Raw genomic sequence first — 21,843 nt, forward strand, 5'->3', positions numbered from 1 at the left:
TTTCTTTCTTTCTTTCTTTCTTTCTTTCTCATGTTGTTGCTGGGATTTGAACTCAGGACCTTCAGAAGAGCAGTCAGTGCTCTTATCTGCCAAGACATCTCACCAGCTTCTTTGTTTTAATTTTATTTGTGATTTTTATAGAATGTTAATTCAGAATACCGAAAGTATTCTACACTTTTACAATAGCAAAATGATATACCGAATTAAAAAATAAACTTTGTTCATAATTACTGAGTGTGGGAAATGTCTGGTTGAAGGAAGTGTGTAAAACTGTTTTATATAAACTATAAAAATCAGCCTGCTTTCTTATACAGCTCCAATGAACCTGCTTTGGGGTTGACACTGCCCACATTGGGCTGGGCCCATCCTCACCAATCAGCAATCAGAAAAATGTGGTGCTCTCAATAGGCTCACAGGTCAATTTGCTGGAGGCAAAAACTAACCAGTGTTCATAGTCACATGTTTGTGTACATAGATTCATCTTTGCTGTCTGTCACATAAGTAGGTGTTTTTGAAGTCACATCCATTTTTTCCATAGTGTCTTCATAATTATTCTGATCTCTTGTTCCCATAGAGATGTACCAAAATTTTGGATGTGGTACACTAATCCTTTTTACTTCAACTGTGCTCACATGCTTCCAGTGTCTTTACTCAGGCAACTTCTCATGAAGGAAGCCTTAGCTAAGTCCTTTGTATTGGATTGTTTGCACAATGCTTAGGGAGAAGACATACAAATTAAACGACTTGTTTAGGTATCAGTGTTTCCTGATCTAATAAACTGATAGAGCTAGCAGGAGAACAACATTTTCCATTTATTTCTAATAGGTTTAGTGCTAAAAGGTCTGCTTACTACCCACTCGTCTTATGCCAGAAACCATCTGTCATTCTTTTCCAAATCCTATCATTTCTCACTTGTATGGGACATCATGGTTTTGTTTCCTTCTATTTTCTTCTGCAGTGTGTTTCCTTTATCTCTGCTATCATTAATCCAAATTCACATCATCTCTAACTGGAGCCTTCATTGGTGCCATTTCTATGTTGTTTGCTTATTTATTAGTTCAGTAAAATGTACCTTCTAAGGAACTGAAATGTGCTCAAGAACTATGCTATGGTCTGGAAGCCAGCTTGTGTGTAAGATACAACCATTTCCTTCATGAAACACACAGGGTAGTCAGGTCAACTGATAAGTAAGCAAGGTATGATGGCTCTCATAAGTCAAGTATTAGTGAAGAAATGTGAGAAGGAAGGATGATGATCAGAGAAAGCTTGTAGGATTTGGGTTAGTGGATCTTTTTTTATTATTATTGATTGAACTCTTTTTTTTATTTATAGTCCATTAGTTTGTTGTTATTTATTATTATCATTTATTATTATTATTATTATTATTATTAATCTAAGATCATTTTTCCATGCCAAGCCACCAAATTATATTTAGTCATCATGTCTTCTTAGGCTTTTCTGGTCTGTATCATTTTCTTGGACTTTTCATGTTTTTTGATGACTATAACAGTTTTAGGAGTACTTGTCAGTTGTTCTATAGGAATTTTTACTGGAATTTTTCCAATATTTTCCTCAGATAGGAATTGTGGTGTTTCTGTGGAACAGTGTCATTTTGACCAAATTATATCTAGATTGTAAACGATCAGTAAAATTTCTCCCTGCCAGGCTTGGCTTGGAGCTTCTGATGGAGCCATTTCCCCTTTCTATAAAACACAAAATGAAATAAAACAAAACCAGAAACTCTCATTCTGGAGTGTTCTTCCTGGAAGGGAGTTACTATTCACAGACAGAACTTAAGGGAGCCAGGAATTAATTGCATCCTACCTCCTTGTGAGTAGGGCATCATATAAATTATTATTGTTTTTGGATGAGTGGTTTATTTTTCTCATTTATTTAAGAAGCGTATGAGTAATTTACATCAGTATGGGCTCTATAGACTTTTATTTTATGCCTGCAGCGAACAAAACTGGAGGCTATTTGGTGTTGTGTAAGTTGTCACATTAAGAACTCTTTTTGTTGCATTATATGCCTCTTTTTCATGCCTCAATAAATGTTTATTATCATCACTACTGGCACCACCATCATCATTATGTTAAGACTTAATCACTTCTGTCACTTCATGAATGTTCTAGACTCTTTTCTCCTCTGATACTAGAATCAGTCATTTCTGGAGGGCAATAGCTCTGTTTATTTGGAAATGGTATTAAAAAGCAAAACTTCATTGCTAGTTCTTTTGTTTGTTTGTTTGTTTGGTTGGTTGGTTTTTTTTCGAGACAGGGTTTCTCTGTATAGCCCTGGCTGTCCTGGAACTCACTTTGTAGACCAGGCTGGCCTCGAACTCAGAAATCCACCTGCCTCTGCCTCCCAAGTACTGGGATTAAAGGCGTGCGCCACCACGCCCGGTTTCATTGCTAGTTCTAAGCACTGATTTTGCATGTAACCCTCTTCCTAAATATACTGTGAACTGCTTACAGACAAATACCATATCCATCTCTTTGTCCTTGATGTCAAACAGTGCCTGAAAGGTCATTGGTCTTTCAGTAAGTGCGGATCAGGAACTGGACTATATGACATGAAAGTAAAAACAGGAGAGACTTCAGGCTTTGGGTTCTTAGCCAAAGAAAGTGGACGGGTGAGTGGCATCAGAAGAAAGAGCTCTTTTAAGGACTGGCATTCTCTTAATTGTGATTGCTCTATGATCTTATTTATGTATGTTAATAATGATAAAGCCAGCAAGGGCAACTTTGAAAACTCAGTTTATAGTTTTGTAACGGAAAAAAAATCAGTTCCTATTGGAATAGTTGTTTTTTTCTACTTATCTTCTTTGAGTAAGATAACTCAGTAGATTCCAGGGACTTCTTCAACCCTGGAACCACCATGACAGGTGCTGTAAGTAAATTGTAAAGGGCACCACCATATTCCAAAATTGTTTTGGCAGCTTTACCAGAAAAGCATCTCTGTAGCAAAGACTTCTCAAATAGGTAGTTGAGTAAAACTTTTTACATATTTGCTTCCTTTTTTTTTCACCTTCAGAATAATATTTCTCCAAGATACTTAGATTTTCCTAAAGTAAAGGATGGGTTACAACCTTTCCTGGAAATAAGCTTTCCTACTTGGGTAGCCACTTCATGGGATTTCAGTGGAGCCAGATTAATCATGCTGTGTTTAGATAGGGTCCATGGGTTATTTTTCCAAGGGAACTGTTATTCACACAGAAGTACTTTGGGGTGCATTACACTCATTCATTATTGAGCATCTCCAATGTGCCTGTAAGCTAAGTTAGAATTAGTATTCGCCTCAAATTTCAGCTGGGAAAAACCAGAACCAGGGCCTGGCCCTGGGTCACTAACAGTTCTGTGACGTTACTAAGATTAGATTCGATCACATGTGAACACTTGTGCAAAATGCTAACAGAATACTCTTGCTCTGAAGGTGCAAAAGATAACCTGTGTTCTACCTTTTCCTAACTGTGGAACTTGTCAGATTTTGTTCAGCAAGGCTGTTCGTCAACTTTATGCTCTGGCTTTTAGAAAAGGGAATAGCCCAACATATCAAATTCAAATTTGATTAATGTTATTTTCTTGACAAGAATATACCCTGTAATGATATGCAATTTCCTTCCATTTCCCAAGTAGACTTCAACTCCATTGACAATGGTTTCTTTGTGCTTTCTGAAAACATGCAAACTCGCTGCACTACATTCCTGTTTGCTTTATTCCTTCATGACTAAGTGCTTATCAGTTTGACAGATGTGAGGATTTCTTTTGTAACCTGCGTGGTAGACTCACTGTGTCACCTTCTGGTTAGTTTTATATGTAAGTCGTGCTCTTCCAGTTAGCAGTGATCACATCATTCATACCACTGAAAATCACATAGATAGTTGAATGGCCAGTTAGTGCTTATAATTAATAAAATGCAATAGTTTACTAGTAATTAAATTGGCAACCAACTGAATTTGCTTACAGAACCAGCTGTGCCAAAACTGCAAGGCTGAAGCTGTGCCTGAGCATTCAGAAATTGCCAATCCTTTAAAACCCTGCTAGTGCTATTTTGATGACAACTGACACTTGGGAATGAACTAACTCAGTTTTCTCCTTTGAAATTTCAGAAATTTTGAGGAGTTGTGACAAAGGTAGTGCACAAATGAGTTGAATAGAAATCCTCATCACTAATTTCAGTGCTATGTGGCCTGGTTGGTAAATGGTCAGTTTGGAGTGTTTCAATTACTTCTTTCAGTGAGAGAAAATAGAACCCATTTAGTTATATCAAAGGGAAAAAAGATGTCATTAAAGAAAGTTATCGAATGCAAAAAAAGCAACTCTCGGTTAATAAAAGGAAGGTCACCATGGTCACTTCGTCTTAGTGTAATTGACAATTATATTTTTGAGTCTTGGGAGAAAAACCATTGCAACTTAAAAACATTAAGCTGACTTGAACTTACGAACTCATTTGTGATATTACCTTAGGGAAGCATGATGAGACTTTTGGCCTTACTTTCTTGTGACATACTGAACTGTCATCTCTCATTTATCTTATTTTCTTTTCTGAGTGTTCTGTTCCTCCAGTAAATTCCTACTGAATATTCTGACCTTTTACTGGAATACACTTACCTGAATATAATTCCCAACTTTCAACTATTTCTTTAACCTTATTTAAGAAGAAAACTTTCCCTTTTAGCACTTTTTTTTGTTGTTGTTAGAGAATGGCTTCTTAAGGAAGAGAATCATTAGGCAGATGCTTGTGTTATTTGCTTACCTATGTCTGGTATCTCTGTTTCTAGGGTGCACAAGGTATCCGTGAGTAGCAAGTAAAAACAAATAGAAAGTCATCAGTATCATTCAACAAGAGAAATCTCAGCAGACACATCAATTCCTGACCCAGCTTGTGGCAATTAGAGAGACGTCACGGGATCATTTAGTCATTGTGAAGCTACAGTTGACTCATTCCTTCCATTGTTCTCCTTATAAGATAGTGTCAAAATTATATGTCTTGATTGGTGGGTAGGTAAAGTTCTAAGACAATTAAAAAAAAAAGCTTCCTTCTGGCCATCTGCATCAGGACCACTGGATTCTAGCACATGTGCAGTTTTCTGGAAGCTCTCTCTTTTCCAACTAAACCAGAATCCTGACACATGGAAGCAGGGATTGAGGATTGTATTTTTTAATAAATTCAGCTGGTGATTTTGACGCAGAGTTAAGATTTACAAACCACTGGGTTTGGACATTAAAATGTAGCCACTATAAAGGAATATTCTAAGTTTTAGTTTGATACCCCTGACTCCTCGATGGAAATGTAAAACCATTGGATCTTCCTATAAAAGCATGCATTGGACAGGCATCCCAATCTCAAATCTAAGCCACTTATCTGGCCTCAGGGATAAGGTACAGATATCTTTTTGTACAATCAATGACAACATTTTAAAAGGTCTCTTAAAAGTATGGGAGTTTTCTCTTCATGGTGCAATATTTATCTGCCTAGTAAGATGTCCCAATTGTTGTCATAGTGTTGTGACAATTATGGAGGTAACCAACCACTTTCTGATGGGTATGAGACATGTTCCATAGAAAGGATTTCATGCCTGATAAAGTAAACCTAGAAAAAGTCCACAACAATGGAGATTATAGGTCCTAGGTGGAAACCTACAGTTGTTGTTATTTTAAATGGCTATATCGTTCAACTGCCTTTAAATATTTATGTTTATATCTCTATTTTTTTCTACTGCCGATTTTGGTTAGAGAAAGATCTTTCTGCAGTGGGTAGTAGTTAATACATAGATTCATATTTGGTCAAAGTAGCAAGAATACATGACTATGAGTGATCAGCAGTGAATGAAGTATTTTTATTAACCTCCCCACACCCAAGGCTCAGGGAACATCGGAAGAGTTGTCAAAGAAAGTCAGAGTTTATAGTTGAGGGGAGGGGCTGTGAAATGCAGACTTTTGACGTGACATGACTGCTTTACACCTCAACTAATAGCGCCTGTAATTTCCTGCACAATACCTGAACAAAATCAAGCAAGTTGCACTTCCAGTATTAATTGGAGAGGGGTCCCCGAGAGGCCCAACTTTTGGCAGAAAAGCTGTTGTTCAGGTTTTGTGCAGGTCATACTTCCAGTATGAACTCTAGAGGGGTCTCAGAGAGGCCCAATCTTTGGAAGAAGAGCAATTTCCAGTTGATGGTTTCTGATAGAGTGAAAGTCACTCTACTTTGGGGACATGGTTGCTAGCAAGTTGCCCATATACCAGTGGATGGCTCCATACATATGCACATATAGGAGCAGCAGTATTTGGACTAGGAATTGTTAACAACAACAAAATTGGAGTATTAAGTTGGGAGAGAGACAAGGTTAAGGGCAATAGAAGAAGCTGGAGGAAAGCAATAGCAGATGGATATGACCAAAATAAATTGTATAAATGTATGAAAATTTCAAAGAATTAAAAAAGAAGGATTTCCTTTAGACTATAATAGAATGTCCTTAGCATTGGACCTATTACATCAAAACAGCATCAATAAAACATCATGTACATCAACTATTAAAGCCTTATGTCTTCCAGCCATCTGTGTTGCGAAGGGCAACTGGGATGGGCAAAATAGAATTGTCAGCCATAAAGAAGCAGAACTTTTAGTAAGCTCTTCATCTGATAGCTTCTTGACACAGGGTATTGCCTTGAATGTTTTACTGGGTGATGTGGTATGATGTTTCTCACATGAGGGGCTCACTCTCTGTGTAGGCCTGACTTTAGGTCAAGTTTGCCTGGAAATAAAAGGCTATAATCATCAGTGAAATACAGTCATTTTAATTTTAAAATCCTTTTATATCTGGCCCCTAGGTCACTTTGAAGGCATGAAGATAATAAACCTTTTTATAAAAAATCAGGAAATATTCTCTTTTTTTCTTTAAATGTCCGGGAAGAAGAAAAGATACAAAATCATTTCACTTGAAATTATCAGCTAAAATGGATTCAACTCTCTTAAAAAGCATCTTTCTGAGATACTAGCATGGCCACAGGTCATACTCCACTGGCTCTTCTGTTTGCTTGGCCCATCTCAAAAGGGTAGGTATTTTGTGAGTTGCCACAAAGGTCAATCAGTAAGAAGCAGAGCTCTGATTAGAAACCTGGCCTCAGGCTTTTGTGAGTTTTTTTTCTTTGTTTCTTGGACATTGTTTTTGCAGTTTCTATAAGATGATTGTTGGAGTCAGGCTCTAATCACTGGGACAAAGACAATTTTTCTAAAGGATTCTAGTTTTAAAAATACTAGATGGACCTCACTGCAATATGATTTCATCCACAATGATTTGTATTTGCATGGTATAGCAAGAATGATTTGTAAATCTACAAAGTAGTTTGAATTTCTTAGGTGATGGCAAGGAGCAGAGAGGGAGACAGTTTGTTTCTCTTGCTGTTGCTTCTGATCCTGCCAATAATGTCATTGTGAATTTGGAAGATGTCCCATATTATGCAGAGCAGCTTCTCTCATTAACATCTCAGAGAGAGGAAGTGAAAATGATGGGATTTATTTCTAGTGTGTGACCTTGTTCTGTCTTAGAATTACTTTTAGTTAAGGATTTAGGATTGAACTACCACCAAAGTGAACCTGCTGTCTAGCTATCAGTGAACTACATACTGAGCTGCCAGTGTGTGAACTCTTCACAAGTGCCAAGGCCTATCAGTGGCCATTACTACCTGGTAACTGACAGCCTTGAATTTTGTCTTGAGTTAAGAAGAGAAAAGAGTAGTCACAACTCTTTTGAGAGCAAGGCATACTCCTAATGAGAGGATCTGTGAATTAGTCCTTGATTTTTGTTTCAGTACAAAAATGAGAGTGAGGGTCATCTAACTCTTCCTTTTGAATTGAAAGAAAAGTATTGAGATGTGATTTATATGCCATAAAATTTACCTTTGTAAAACATGAATTTCAGAATTTTCAAACACATTTATGCAACCCTTATGATAAAGCAATTCAAGAAGAAATTTTGTACCTATTTGCTAACGATCATTTTTCTATTAACCCTCCTCCCCTACTTTGTCCCAGGCAACCATGTGCCTTGATTTTGTCTGTATGGACTTGTTTATGCTGTATTTTCACAATAAATGTAATCATACCATATTTGTATTTTTATACTGTCTCCTTCTACTTTACATGCTGACCCATTACTTTTTTTCTTTTTTAGATGAGTGTGTGTGTGTGTGTGTGTGTGTGTGTGTGTGTGTATGGTGAAAGATAGGAAATAGGAACCATGCCAACCTTACAACAGGTCTTTAGACTTAGTGTCAGGGGAGTCTGAGTGTCTTGCTTGGTGGTGGCTACAATCTTCCCTGCATTCTTTACTCTCTTCTCAGCATCTTTCCTTATACCTGGCCAGAAACAATAGACTTCCTATCTTTCTGTGTCTTTCTTTTCTTTATGGCTTTGAATCCACACTTGTCTGTTACTGAGTTTCTAGTTCCAACAAATATCATCTCAAACTAACTTCTCCATTGCTATGACTATGTTTCTAATTATTATTAGAACTTGTCTTGTGTTTTAAAGCCACTGTCAGCATATGAGATTAAACTCAGGTATGGGATATCCATCTATTTTATCTACAGGCAGTGTTTCTAGTATTTGTAGTTCTAGTTCTTTGAACAAAATGGTGGTTTGTGGCAACATCTCAGCTATTCATAGAATTCTTCAAAGCTAAGAATCTGTTTGATCATTTAGAAGAGTTTTTTTTATAAGTTTCAGCACCCCTCGGCAGGTTTAACTGCTCCAAAGTGGGTGCTATTCCAAGTCTCCCCCATTTCCAACCAATGACAGGAGTCAAGTCCTATAAGCAATGCAAGAAATATTAGCTAGTCACTGGAAAAGAAATAGTAAAATATCTAGAGAAATTTTCATGTCATGTTGACATTTGTTGAGTCCAAATTGCTCAAGGTACCAAGATATATTTTCTAGCCTCTTATTTTCTTTTCTCTTTCTATTTTAATGGAACAACAAAATAAATATCTTGAGAATAACTGAATTTTGAAAAAATAGAAGTATGAGGTTTCTATAAAGAACAAATCACTTCCAGTCATGCCTAATGGTTTTTCTAATAGCATTGTAAAATTAGAAGATGAGAAGTGAGCTAGGGTATATTGCATATTTGAATTCATACAAAGTACTTGGTAGGGTGTTTTCTATTTTTACTTATCTAATTATCCTTATTAGTTTTAGGAAAAGCAAAAAGCGACCCTGAGGCTAACCAAGATCAAAGGAGAAAAGTAGCAGTCATAATTGATGAGATATAGTTGAACATTGTATGTGAAGAAGAAAAAGCTCAGAAATCTCAGACAGTTAAATTTATACTTGTGAAAACCTTTCCAATAGAAGGGAGTTATTTCTGTGATTCTTCAGACCCTAGAATTTGCTAATAAAGAGATACTTCATGATTTAAGTTTATCATAAAGAAAAATTCTTTTTTTTTCTTTCCTTCTTTTTCTCCCCCTTCTATTTCTTTCACAAATATATCTAAAGATGAAGAGGTATTTAACTTTCTGGCTATTGAAAATTATTAGGCAAATTATAAATGACAAAATGTGAAGCATATACTGGACATGATATATTCATGGATTCTTCCAATAAACATTAAATTCTCAAATCTGTGATATCAATTTTGTACTAATAAAATATGCATATATACATATATATGCATACACACATGCACACACACACACACACATTTTAAAACAATAAGCAAATCCACAGGGAGATCAAGACTCAAACTTTATATCTTAAATTTGATATCTTCAGAGGTCTTCAGAAAATGTGATTTTGAAACACTTGAGTTACATGACCTTGTAAGCTCCAGTTCTTTATTATCTTACTTGAGACTCTCACTAGAAAAAAGCATTAAGGATCATATTTGTAGACCAATACTACAGGAAACCAGGAAAGGGCTACTATAGACTTAAATAATAACTAATGTTTCACTTGGCAAAATTTTAATAATAAAAATATCATTGAATATTTCTTTCTTGTCCTGTTCAGTTCATAAGGAATGGCTATAGCAGACATGGGAGATGACTGGGAACCAATTAAATGAAGTGATTACTGAAATCAGAGAAAAGAAAGCTCAGAGGAGGATGGTTTGGATAGACTGGAATAAGATTAGAAGACTATATAGTCTTCCAATCTTTGAAAGGCCAAGTGGAATCTGGAATTATTAAATATGGTCAAATATGGAATAAAAGGATGGAAAAGTGGGGAATATAGGAGTTTTCCATTTGGGACAAATTTCATGTCCTCCCCCAAAGTCATCAAATAATGAGCCAAGAATGATCCAGATATGGATCTCTGTATGAGACATGCAAACAGATGTTTGAAGTGCAAAGTTGGATTCAATTTTACTTGTAAGGTGGTAGAGGACAGAGTAAATTATATAGTGTATAATCTGAAAGAGTCAAGATATAGGAGAGTTCTCTGTCATTTCTGTAATAACCAGATCATGACATTGTTCCTCTATTCACAATTTTGAATATAACGAACATAATCACTATATCAGTTTGAATTTCCAAGAAAAAATTATTCAATGAGATAAAATAACTAATGTACTTAAATTAGAAGAAATTGAATTAACTGACTTGAACACCACCACCAAATCTGGCATAAAATTAAGTTTCTATTTAAACATAGTAAAATCTAATAAATATTCTAGTTCTAAAGTTAGATAGGCCTTATTAAAATCACCTTGTTTCTTCCCAGAAATGTACATCTAGGACAGTAATAACAAATATATAAAGGCACCAATGATAAGCAAATGATTTCATTTATACACATAAGCTACTAATCAGTACAGACTTTTTAAGTGGTGTTTTGTGAGATTTCTAAAGGTAGGAGTGTATGTTTCTCTGACTCTTTTGCCTCCTCTTGGAACTCTTCCTCCTACTGGGTTGTCTTGTCCAACCTCAATATGAGGGTGTTTACCTTGTCTTATTGTATCTTGTTGTGTCCTGTTTGGCTGTCATCTCTTTGTGGTCTGCTCTTTCTTGAAGGGGAAATTGGAGGGGGTGTGGATCTGGAGAAGAAGGTAGATTAGGGTGTAGGAGGAATGGGAGAGGGGAAACTGTGGTTGGGATGTATGGTATGAGAGAAGAATCTATTTTCAATAAAAAGGTGATTGTTATAAGAACTACATTAGTTTCTGTATAAACATGGCAATTAATGTGTGCTGACATGAACTGGTTTGATGATTTTGTCTCTAGTCAAATAGGGACTTATTTGATATTGTATATTTAGCTATCCTATTTCTGTGATGGCCAATCAAAAGAGTTTTAGACTTGAGAAGGACACAAAAAGTCTGTCTCTTATTTAAAAGACACTCTTAACCATGACTCATTACAGAAATGGTTGTTGCCAGGCTGGTGGGAGCATGGAGGTTAAAAAGGAGGGAAAACGATGCCATGCTAAGCCATGGGAACAATTTTGGATGGTATATTCTTTTTATGAGAGAGTACTTAGCTTGGAGTAGATTCTCAGAGAAACCTGAGACAGACCAAAACTGTTAAGAAATTTTGTAGGATCATAGCTCAGAAAAGCCAAATAGAGTGATAGGCTAAGTAAGAAAAACAGACTTCATATATGTTCATGCTTCTGCACTTTGAAGACAGATGTATGACAACATGTTGTGTAGTGAATACTGGAATGAAGAATGATACAAGTTTTGGACAAAGGAGCGGAAATAAAATTTTTTACACCAATAGAAATCACTTTACATGTAGATGTCAAGTTATTTTATTTTATACTTTAGATGACTTTGTGTTGAAGGCTACAGGGTACTTTGTACTAAAATGCAAATTTGTGAATTGTTGAGAATCCTTAACTGTGAACTTCATCGATGAGAGTGAATTGTTCCACCTTAGGTAAATTTACACTTAAAGTACAAAGGAAAGGAATAAATTCAGTTTGGAATTCCTTCTATTAATAAGTTTTGTTTTGTGTGTATGGATTTTAATAATTTTCCTTTGATGAAGAAGATATGTAGTTATTCTATATTGTAGGCATTTTATAGGAGTAACTAGACCAGCTCAGTAAGAATAGGATTTTTATTATCTGACAGCCAATGTGTTGAATGAATTGCTCAGTGTTTCTATTCATTTGGCATCATGCTAATAAAACACCCCTATGATTATGAAAACCATGTAGTATATTCCATAAGCAGTTTTCAAATCCAAGTGTGGAGCTATCTTAGATTTCCTGTTGACTTTCTACTGATGCCCAAAGAGATATACATCTAGAAATGACAAATCTCCAAGAGGTCTGACATTGTGAGGCCCATGAATACTTGATCAGGTTGAGGTGCTATGAATTAGTACCCCTGTAGACTTTTTGGATGTGCTTTGTCTTTACAAAGTCTTAACTTCACAGTCTATTTTTCATTAGCCAAGGGATTTAGCAGCTTTCTTCCATATGACAGCATTTGCAATTATAATTAAGAAATGTATTAAAACTAGAGTGAATTAATGTGGAAAATGGATGGTGGCTTGGGACTACATTTCCCAAACTAGGTGTGAAAGAATAACTCAGTTTGAGAAAAGGGAGGCGGATTTCAAAGCAGGAATGGAAATGTGAAAACCTTCGAGGAATGTCCAAGTAAATTCAAACCTTCACCACAGTGAACATAAGTGGTAAATGAAAAGGATGCAAAGCATCTCAATAGACTTGGGTACCTACATTTGCTTTATAATTTGTTGTCTCCATCAGTTACTATTTTTGACATCACTGTGGTGTTTCTCGAAGCAAAAATTGTATGGAATAATTCAAAAAGTGACATCAAAATCCTTTGGAATATGGAGAAATTTTAGCCTTAATTTCCAGTGTCATGTGTCATGGATAAATATGCCATAACAGATTAGAAGGAAAGTTCTACTAATTTCCTCAGGAGTGAAGCAGCCATCTTAATTCCCAATGGGATAGGAACGGATGCTTTCTCTTTTGCGAACTCCAAAGGACATATAGTTTGTCTTATAGTCACAGAAATGGAAGAAGTAAGCTGATTAAACCTTGGTTGATTTAGTTGGAATCTTTATGCAATTTCAGAACATAGCAGAGCAAAATGGTATAAATTCTTTACAAAACGTATTAACATTCTTTGTACTCTCAAGAACACGCTTAGAACAGAGGGCAGAAATCTAAAGATGGGGCGCTTTAACCATCATTGAGTTATGCTTTCAAAGGTAGAAGGTGTCTCCTTCCTTCCTTGTGATGCCATGAGACAGCAGACTTCAATGTTCTTCTATATTAAATGACTTCAAAAGGCAGGAAAACCCCTTTAAATCTGGTGATACTGCTGCCAGCAACAATGGAACAGGTAACTTTTATTAGCTCGACAGTGGCCAGCATTAAGCAACTTATGTTTAGTTGCTTGGAGGTACTAAAATTCATGCAGACAGGGAAGCCTCACATTCAGGGATGACCAGATTTCCCCTCTCTTCAAATCACCAATTTGAAGATTACTCCTCTTCCTCTATATTTTGAAAAAAATATGTTTTAAATTGTAGTTTCATTATGTATAACAGTCTTTTAATTTAAATATATTTTGGGGCTTTTAAAAATTGGAATAGAATTACATTACTCTCCTTCTTTTCTTTCCTCCCTCCAGCCTTTTCTTGCTTTCTGCCCTGGAACCATCTTATATTCCTTCCCAGTCTTAAGCTGATAGCCTCTTTCTTTATTATTATTATTGTTTTATATATATGTATATATGTGTATGTATATGCACACATATATACAAATACAACTTTCTAAGTCCACTTTTGTTATTTGTATATATATATGTTTTCAGAGCTAACCACTTCTCATTGGACAACAAATAGGAGAGCAATTACTCCAAAATAACTAAGTGCTTTTGTTGACTATAACTTGTTTCTTCACATGATCTTATTCTTTTTAAATATAAGCAAATACAGAGATTAGAAGAACCTTACCTTAGTTCCAAAATGCTAACAGAGTTTCCTGAAGGAAATATTCGCCTTACAAAATTGAAGTCTCCAACATACACACTACCATCAGGACCAGAAGCTAAGGCGACAGGAGCAAAGAGTTTGTTGTTATGGGCTGGACCATTGCAGTTAGTGCAGGCTACACTCCTTTGGTGTCCATTGCCCATTATGGTAGCTATGACTGGGGGCTGCTGGGAAATGAACATATTTTCTCCATTTCCTTTATGAATAATTCCTAGACACAGTAAGAAAGAAGGAACAAAAAATTAGAAAAGTATTGGCCAAACAAATCTCTTGCCAAAAGTTAAGTTCTTTCGGAGTCCAAAACAGGAGGGAGCTTTGGCCTTATGGGAGAATCTGAGCGTGAATCATATTACTGTTAATTTTATTTAAATGCATAACGATAACAAATAGTGGTATAACACTTTGCCTCAGTTTGTCTTTCTGTGAAGTGGGAAAATGCAAAGAGTCTCTGTAATACTGATTCCAAAGTCTATAGTAAAGTATTTGATAACATTCAATGCTCTTGCACTTATTCAATCCTGTAGATTTGGTGTGACTAATTTTTCATTTTTGGTTGGCTCTCTTGATGCCTCATTTTCATCTGCCTGACTCCAAATTATCCTCAGGATGCAATTTGTCCAGAAAAAGAGAATCTCCATTCATCTTAACACTCGCCCGAGTAAGACACAATCAGGATGGTAATGTGCTTTCATGAGAAGGAAAAAAATCCCACTGCTACACTGAATTTCAAAGCTATACTAAAGAGACTTGAACTTCCTATGCCTGTCGATCATATCTCACTACATCGTTGCCAAAACTAGAGACAGCGACTTATGAAAATGTTTTTCAACCATTCAGTTGAGGTAATTACCCACGACTTTGGCTCTCATCAAAGTTAGCCAAAGTTTTCTTCTGTTTGAAGTCTTTACCCAACACGCATTTTTTTTTTAAAAAAAATTAGATATTTCTTTTATTACATTTCAAATGTTATCCCCTTTCCTGGTTTCCCCTTTGAAAGCCTCCTATCCCCTCCCCACTCCTCCTGCTCACCAACCTACCCACTCCCACTTCCTGGTCCTGGCATTCCCTTATACTGGGGCATAGAAACTTCACAGGACTTAGGGCCTCTCCTCCCATTGATAACCGACTAGGCCATCCTCTGCTGCATATACAGCTAGAGCCACACGTCCCACCATGTGTTTTCTTTGATTGGTGGTTTAGTCCCTGGGAGCTCTGGGGATACTGGTTAGTTCATATTTTTGTTCCTCCTATGTGGCTGCAAACCCCTTCAGCTCCTTGGGTCCTTTCTCTAGCTCCTTCATTGGGGACCTTGCAACATGTATTTTTTTATTAGACTTTTTGCCTTGGAAGTTCTACAGCTACCTCAAAATGAAAAAGGGTTGGAACTGAGCTCATTATATTTTTTGTATCTCCTACCAAACTCCTCCCTTCCTCTCTCTTTAAAAACTGACCCATGTGCATTGTCTCTGGTACATAGTTACCTAATTTGGAAATCTGGTCATCATGATGCCTCTTCACTTCATTTCATTCTCTAAGCCTAACTAATTAGTAATTCCCATTGAGAGTACCTCTTTAAATGTACTGAGAATTTCCCCGTGTTCCTACTATTACTGCCTTAGTTCAGTTTTCCTGATCTTCAGGCATACCCATCTGCAAACCATTGTCCATACCCCTGGCACAGAGATTATTAAAACCTTAAAATATGTACTTATCCACCATGTAATAGAGTGCATTCATTATTGATAAGGCATACAAACTATGTGTTGGTTGGCATTCCTATATTCTGTGAGAATTTTTTTCTCTCTCATTACATTTTCGTTTGTATTCCCATATCTGGTCATAACCAAAAATGTATAGTTTCTTTCACACTCTTCCCTTCTGCTATGATTTTGCATGTATTATTGTCTCATATCCTGAATTCCCTCTTCAGTTTTGTCTGAGGGAACTAACTTCAGAACTCACTTTATGTCTTCCCTAATACTCCACCCAGGCAGAATTGGTCACTCTCCTCTGTGTGTGCCTGTACTTTGCTTTCCATAGTTTTTTTTGTAACACTCACCACACTGTATGATACATTTTCCCCACTTCTCTATCTTCCCCATTGTAATATGAATGAACTCCTTGACGGCACGCCTTCTGTCTTACTCTTTTCTATATTTTTAGTTCCAATTCCCATGGCCAAGTTTTTATAAAGTACTCAGTAAATGCTGAAAATAGGCTTTGAGTCTCTTGTAGTTTCCTTTTTCAAATCTCAATGATTTTGCAAACCTGCTGTGCCTGGGCAGAAAATCCAAGGAACATGTACTGCTGTGCTAAATATCACAAGTCAGTCCAGAATGAGTCAGGGCAGGTGAAACATCCATGTTGTGAGAAGGCATGAAATGTGTCAGACTGACAAATGAATGGATACAGTATACTGTATGCCCTTATTTTTCCTCTCTTGCTCGTTGATATCTATATTCCCACACTATCTGTTATTCTCCCTAAATGCTTCCTGAAATGTCTTCTCCAGTTCTCTTCCAACTTCCAGCTCTACATAAGAAACTATCGATCATTCTGAGATCAGAACATTGGTGGTAAAAATAACTAAGAACATAAAATATGCATGTCGAGGCACCAATATATTCCTATAAAGGGAATTTCAGGAACTAGAAATTCCATCCATCATATGGTCTTTGGATTTCACATTTAAATATGTTTGTATTCCCTCCCAGGGTGACTCCAGCTAGCTTTTCAACACATGATTTACAAGAGTAGCTATAAGTTTACATTCCACGAAACTGATCTTTTATTACAAAACTGTGGGATAACTTTATGGTCACTGCCTTCTTATTAAGCTGTTAATAACTTTATTAGTCAGTAAGGACATTTCTGATGATTTAGAATAATTATTTCAATATGATGAATAGAACCGAATTTCATTTCCCTCCAAAACCATTTAAGTGTAGTGTGGTCAATACTGCAATTTTAATGAAATGGGAGGAGGTAAAGGAAACTATAATGATATTTGCATAACATCATTGAAAAGAAACCGACTGATGATTGTCAGCTGAGTGTCTGACCAATGAGAGAGTATGATACATTCGTTAGTAATTGAGGAAACCACTGTTTAGCATGTCAGTACTTCAGCAATTCATGATGGGGTCTACTATTCAAAAATCTTTCCAATTATTGGCTTGGAAATATGCGATTTACTATTAACATCTATTTTCACAGGTAGATCTCCATTTTTTATATCAGTATAATGGTATAGTTAACAACTGCCCTCAAAATGACATGTTATTACCAGGCTCCTAGCAATTTAAAACCTAAAGATGGCTATTCTAGCCCATTCTTCTAAGCCTGCAATTCCACAACTCCCCTTTTCGATTAGAAAGCCCAGTACTCCATCAAAAAAGAAGAATGATTAAAGGAAATAAAGCATAAGGCAATGTACTTTCTGATTACATCTCTACAATTGATGTCTTGCTTTCATGCAAGGTACTAAAGTGCCCATGTACTGAAATTACCATTTCTGTTTAAAGCTGAAGCAATCAAAACAAAAATGGGCAAACCCCTTTTGTATTGCCCTGGAAAAATAGATCATTTTGAAGGGTGTTTTCGTTGTTTCAAGAATCTGTTTAACCTTCCATTACACAGAACCAGGCCATACCATCTAGCAACAATGATTTAACACCGATTCTTCTGCAAAAGGTTGCTGTGAAAATATTTTGTTTATGTTTCTGGAAATTTTGATCAATTACTGCTGCTTCCTTTCTAGTTTATTCTGCAATGCATGCTTGTTTTGAAATGGGACAACACACATTATTTATATGAAGGCCAACGTCTTTGGGATTGGGTGTTTTAGTAGACAATGAAATATCACTGAAGGTGATACCTTTTCTTCCCCAAGTTTTCCCTTTCTCTGCTACAGAAAGAGCCAACTTTACACTATTATAAAGTAAGCACATTTTAAAAACATTATACTCCTACCTTTCTGCTACCTTGCTCAAAAGTTCTCCTGAAGCTTATAAACAAGTTTAAAAATAAGATTCCCATTGGAAGCCAGTGGGCGGTGCTTTATGCTGATTTCAAAGGAGAAACCATTTTTCAGACTTATGACCAACAAGGGACACAATACATATTTCTCTAACTACTTGACTGAGAAGGGATGAACACAAAATGGGAGAGATGCCAGTGTGATCAATGGCACTTTGTTTCTTTTCCCAGTAAAACTAATTGTTGACAAACCACTGGCCTATCTGGGAGGCTAAGGGAATTTGCTATTTCTGATAGATAATAACGTACAATTACTATTGTGGATTGTTCTAATAATTTTGACAGTTAACTCCTAGTAAACACTAGAGGATGTTAGAAAAATATGGTTAATCTCTGTAATGAATAATAATTTTAGAATATGTACTCTGTTCAATCATCAATTATGTTTGGAGGTAGCATTGTTGAAAGCTGCACATTTCTAGTGTTCTTGTCACCATAAAAGCAGAAGCTGTCTATGTACCTCAGGTTGAGCGTTTACAACCGTTTCTGCAAAAGCTCTGGTTAATTGTCAGGTAAATATAATTGTGGTCCCTGAAATGACAAATAGTCTGAATACAGTGCCTATTGGAAACTACCCACTGCGTAATGATTGGGGAGCCAGAGAAAAACTGAAACTAGAGTGGCAGCAGACATCCAATCTAATTATAGGTGTCTTTTTAACCAGCAAGAGGAAATTGGAGGAAGATAGATTCTTGTTTCTAATCTACTATCTGTCTCAGATCAAAAAGGCTGGGTGCCTAAAGAGTTAGGCTTTTTCGTGAGAGAAGCAGAGTGGCGGAATTTGGAAAGACATTGTTCCTGCCCTAATCAGTCAGAAAAGATCATCTGACCTGAGGGGGAAGAACATTGCTTTCTAAATCGGTGTTCCATGTTCTGAACTTCGCTCCCTTGCATTTATCATTCTTGCTTCTGAAACTGCCTTTGTGGGTGGGATTTTGACTCCAGAAACACCCGAAGACAGGCATTTGTATGCAAGGTCAAGCTGAAAGGCACTCACAGGGCTGGCTTCAGTTCTATTTCCTGACATGTGGAGCCTGTTCTTGGTGAGAAGCACAACACTTCTACACAAGAGATGGTCAGTGAACAAATGTCCTTTGGAGGAGAGGAAAGAAATAATCCAAAATAGTAAGGGTTCCTTCTAATTAAAAATGATCAGAAAGGTCGAAACAGAGCAGATTTAGTGAGGCTGCTGGCAATGCAAGAGATATTTTTGTTGTGATAAAATATTCCATATGTGGGTTTTGGTGATCACAGCCCAAGTAGAAATTTACTAAGAATCGTTTAAGTGTGCACTTAAAACGGGTAAGTTTTATGATGTATAAATTATACTTCAATAAAGCAGTTCAAAATTCTCAGAAGCAACTTCATACCTAATTACCTAAGAAGTAATTATGGGTGAATTAGGAATGTAAGCAATGTGTGGTTCCCAAAGCCAGCTTTCTGAATGGCTCCCCTCTGTTTCAGCATCAATGTGAAGCAAATGATAGGAAGATACAAGACCGGGAGCACGCAGCTGGGGGCTGGTTCCATTGAGGTCATTTCCCACTTTGTGTTTAATGTCAATGACAGGCGTTTGAAAGAGACAATCCATATACGCCAATAAAAGTGAGTGGAAAAGAAACGGTTGCTTAAAATGTCAAACTCTTTCAAATCAAAACAAAAAAATACCCTAATAATTTAATAAGTGGCATCTGCCCTTTCGCTTTTGTACTCTGAAAACTGGCTTTCCTTTTGACAACTGGAAAAAAAAGTTGACATTTTATGTCTGTGCTTGAAGATTTGCTGTATTTTTTTTTTTTTTTGAAATGGAACTTAGCATCTTTCTTCAAGGGGAAATGGGAGGTGTACTGGTGACATATAGTAATGGATTTGTTCACCTGGGTCTCACACAGGGACTAGGATAGGATTTGCCATTCTATTGGTGGAGCAAATCTGGTTTGTTCATCAAAATTTCTATGTAGCTGTTTTTCACTACGTGTACAAATGAAGTAAGATCATGGTCAGAATCATAAAATGCAGCTCTTGGCATCACAAAATAACTCATATTTATCCCACAAATGTAGGAAGAATAGAAGGATGGCCAAACTAAAGACATATTTTTGCCTTCTGGAAATGCAACCTGAAATATATGTACTAGTACAGGTTCCTTTAGAAACTACCTGTTTAGACAGAAAGCAATATGATTTTCTTAATTTTTTTTTTTTGTGGTGAAAAGTTACAAGTAGAATATGTTTGTAGGAAATCTGGAAAGAAATTCTAAGGACCAGTTTCCAAGTGGAGTGGGAGAGCAAGCAGAGGCCCTTGAATGAAGCTGTCATGACCAGAGTAGAAAAGTCAGGGTGAACTGGGTGGATATATGTGATCCTTTCTCATGATTGAGTCTCTCATTTACTCAAGGCTTCAACCACCAACTAAGAAGATGTGGTAAGAGATGTGCGTGTTCTGAGCCTGAAGCAGTAAAACAAACTCGACATTAATGTATAGAGTACCCACGAGCAAATGTATTAATTAGGTGAGTTTTCTCTTACACTTCACCAAATTTTCAACAACAAATGAGTACTAAACAAGATTAGGAAACTAGTATTAACACAAGTTTTAAAATTATCTCACCGCTTTGAGGATTAAAAATATGATGCTTATTCAAGGACCAGCCTCCTAGGTTAGATGCATCCATCTCAAAGCCCTGCAAAACGACTGTCCTTTGTTCCCAGAGAATAAATTCAGGGCACATCTCATATTCATATCCCACAGACACTGCAAAAGAAGAGTTAATAGCATATTAGAAAATTGTAAAATATTTGACTCATGTTCACATTGGTTGATAATTCTGTGATCCTTGTATCAGCTAATGATTTCTGATTTGGGGTAGAATTTCACCTTTCACCTGGCATAGTATGGAACGGTGCTTAGAATGGCATTGACTCTCTGAGAATTCCATGCACAGAACATAATCCCTTAGTACTTTTAGAAGGGTACAGGAGAAGGCTGGTTTTTCACTTCTCTATACTGCAAAATGCATTCAGGAAATGGACTTTGGAGTACCGAAACACTTATGCAAGACTTGAGTACATATGACACTAATAAAATTGATTTAGTTTATTCATATATTTTCTGTACTAACAGCCTTTACTTTACCGAGAGGTCCAAGTTTGCTTGGAGTGCTGCAACTGTAAATCCTACTTTGTAAGGCTTATGCTTTCACTTTTGCATATAGAGTACCAATGGGACATCACCCAAGCATTTGGCTTCAACTCCTATGAAGCACAGATGTTGTGCATTAAATGTGGAACCCTAGTATGCCTCTAAAATGGCAAGTACAGAATGTGGTATCTTAGATGTCTTTGCCCTACTGAAATATATATAGCCCAAGCACACTAAGCCATAGCCATTTTCTCAGCTTGTGAACCTGCTTACCTGTTGGAACCCCAGATTTCTGCCTTCTGAATTTCAAAATGCTTTCTAGTACCTAAATGTTCTAGGTCTGAGAATACTGGCTCGTTACTCTGTACATCGCAATGGTGCTTTTGCCTCACTGCCAGCTTAAAATAGATACAGTTAGTCTGGCATCTGATACTACTTTCTAGTATCAGCCTCTACTAGATCTTTAGATAACTTTAGAGAGCTCAGTTTTTCCTCTCCTATTTGGTTATAACAACTGGTAAAGTGAACAAATAGACAAATGTTTAAAACAATGGCAGAATAACAAATCGTAAATGAAAAACTGAATGTTAACCATTTTTGGTTACTGCCATTATTATGTAGTCAGGAAAACAAATTTATTTGCTTCTCTCTCTCTCTCTCTCTCTCTCTCTCTCTCTCT

General features: G+C 36.5%; 1 protein-coding gene across 5 annotated transcripts in view; it reads right to left on the reverse strand.

Moving 5' to 3' along the window:
• Positions 1 to 21,843, reverse strand: part of Tenm1 (teneurin transmembrane protein 1) — an 811,210-nt gene that overhangs the window by 101,321 nt on the left and 688,046 nt on the right. For 4 of the 5 annotated variants that reach the window (XM_021153953.2, XM_029473263.1, XM_029473264.1 and 1 more), the window contains 3 exons: positions 20,634 to 20,777; positions 13,947 to 14,196; positions 4,756 to 4,776 (listed from right to left, as the gene is read on the reverse strand). In XM_021153953.2, coding sequence (XP_021009612.1) covers positions 4,756 to 4,776; positions 13,947 to 14,196; positions 20,634 to 20,777 — 415 coding nt within the window. The remainder of the gene's footprint in view (positions 1 to 4,755; positions 4,777 to 13,946; positions 14,197 to 20,633; positions 20,778 to 21,843) is intronic. The other variant, XM_029473265.1, reaches the window with a different exon arrangement.

The sequence above is a fragment of the Mus caroli genome, chromosome X, assembly GCF_900094665.2.
Source record: "Mus caroli chromosome X, CAROLI_EIJ_v1.1, whole genome shotgun sequence".
NCBI classification, from domain to species: domain Eukaryota; kingdom Metazoa; phylum Chordata; class Mammalia; order Rodentia; family Muridae; genus Mus; species Mus caroli.